General features: G+C 46.7%; 1 protein-coding gene across 1 annotated transcript in view; it reads right to left on the bottom strand.

Moving 5' to 3' along the window:
• LIPG (lipase, endothelial) overlaps window positions 1-2,308 on the bottom strand; it is a gene marked incomplete at both ends in the record, with an annotated part of 6,843 nt that overhangs the window by 2,104 nt on the left and 2,431 nt on the right. Inside the window, 3 exon segments of the mRNA XM_009084467.1 lie at window positions 442-536; window positions 539-697; window positions 1,165-1,389. Coding sequence (XP_009082715.1) covers window positions 442-536; window positions 539-697; window positions 1,165-1,389 — 479 coding nt within the window.

Below are 2,308 nucleotides of genomic sequence, written 5' to 3'. Positions count from 1 at the left end.
AGAGGAGAGCAGAGATGAAACCAAGTTTGAGAGGCAACATTGCTCAGTATTGCCCCATGTGAAATAGTGTTGACTGGCACAGACCAGACCTTTCCTTTATCGAGACATCATTGATCATTTTTTCCTGCCCTTACCAATTACAACGTCAACATTCACACAACAGCAGCAGCAGTTCCACTTCAGGGAGGACTGCCCAGACCTTACACTGCTCTAAGGTTGAGTCCTGTAAGTATGACATGCAAACTGCAGTCCTGCTCAAAAGGCGGAGTGTCCTTACGGCTGTTGATTTTACAAGGAGGGAGGAGCACAGTAGTGCCACAGGACAGGCAACAGTGACACCCTAACATCTGGAGCTGCATGGCTTGGAGGTGATGCTACTCTTCCACCTCTACACCCTTCCCAACACCAGCTTTGGGAGGCTGCTCCCACAGATGAGAACCCCTTAAGAGGGGAAATCATACCTTTGAATGGCATGTCAGCCCTTGTCTTTAAGTACATCTTGCTGTTTCTCTTGTGGTGTATCTTCCGGGCGTTGTGCCGTTGCAGCGGTTCTTGCGGCAGCTGAGGCAGATTCCCTTCTTGAAGCGACTGGAATCAGTACATTGAAAGGCGAAGCTTTGTTTATCCTGGTTCACCAGAGAGTCCACGAAGAGGTGCACTGACCGCTCATGCTCACACTTAACAACTTCACCAATGGCTGGAGGAGCAGAGTGGCAAGGGAGACACTTGGTTTAAGCACTCATCACCCCAGCGGTTGGTAAGACAAAGTGAGCTATGCCTGTTTGTAGCCCAACAGGAGCTGGTCATGGCCAAGCTTGAACATCTTTCAAACAGTGGCAACTCAAGTGGTTAGTGGGAGACACTTGAAGACTGTTCACTGAGTCTCTACCATGAAGAGAGCTTTAAAGAGGAGTCTAGACCCAGATTGAGAAGATCATAGTTTATGATCAGGTGTTAGAGTGAAAACATGCTACTTCAGAATTAAGGGCAGGTATAGTTTCTAGCAACTATTTCCAGTAGTACAGACAGTTTAGAAGGAAAAATGGTTTTCTCTGCTTTGGTAAAACAGATCATCCCCCAGCACCAACCCAAGTCTGTTTGTGAGGAGCCTACACTGACCAAAGGCAAAAGACATAACATAGAATATATGCAACAAGAACTTACTCCCATAGGCAATGGCTCCCAAGACATCACTCAGACCACAGCCAGGCTGGAAGTCACCCCCATTGGGGTAGATGTCAATGTGGCCCACAGGCATCTGGATCCCAATGCTAACACCAAGTGTTTCCCTGGTGTAGGTGTGAAGGACATCCACAAATTTGGCATCGTCGGGGGAGAGACGCTTGCTGGGGTCCACTCCTTCAAACATAGGGCCAGCTGGATCCAAGCCTGGAGTCAGAGACAGTATACCAGATGCCAGGTCAGAAACTGGGTTATTTCATAAAGAACACAGACAGGAGCCTGCTGCTGGCAGCTCTCCTCACCAGGGCATATACCAGCACCTCATTGCTGGTACTGTGCCCCAAGATCTCTTCACCACAGCCTCACTGAAGGAACAAATAAAGGTGTCCAGTAGGACTTTTGGGGCAATACAACCCAACAGTAGCACCAAAAGTGCTTCAGATTGCCTGTTGGAAGCAACAAGCCTTTGCCAGGTCACAGTGCTTCAAGAGGCAGCTCTCAGCACCAGAAGAGGTCTAGCACCCCAGGGACAGCTGGCAGACAAAGCTGCCTCAGAGACATTTAGTCTCTTCAGACTGGGCATATGGAGGGACTAATACAATTTAAGTAGCAGACAGGTAATCCCTTCATCTGAGATCCTGTCAGGGGTTTGGGATGCTCTCTTAACCCTGAGCCTCATCCCCAGTGTGAAGCTGCACTCCTGAGCAACTCCTCAACTTCATTGTTAGGTGATCTTTTTATGATTAACTAAATACAGACATTTATTACCAGGATCCAAGCAATTCTTATTGCCAGTGTCATATTCAAATGCTTAATACAGACACTTGCACCATGCCTTAAGTTCTGACACGTGAAAATCAGCTTTTCTCTGGAGCTGGAAGTAAAATCTCCAGGTATTTCCAGAATGAGGGGTTAGAATTGTTTGATTTCATATTATTTTTTAAATCAGACATCCTGTGGGACAAACAATACCCAATAGCTCTTGCTTCCATTAGTTTATGAACTATAGTTACAAAAAGAGTATCCCTCAGAGGCTTAGGATTTGGAGAGTAACAGCTTGAGCTGGACTTGTTTTGAACTCACATCTAACTTCAAATAAACTCAAGAGCAGATTGTCCTTAGCAGG

This window comes from Acanthisitta chloris, unplaced genomic scaffold, assembly GCF_000695815.1.
Source record: "Acanthisitta chloris isolate BGI_N310 unplaced genomic scaffold, ASM69581v1 scaffold20961, whole genome shotgun sequence".
In the NCBI taxonomy this organism is placed as follows: domain Eukaryota; kingdom Metazoa; phylum Chordata; class Aves; order Passeriformes; family Acanthisittidae; genus Acanthisitta; species Acanthisitta chloris.
This window is presented reverse-complemented; position numbering and strand designations above follow the sequence as displayed.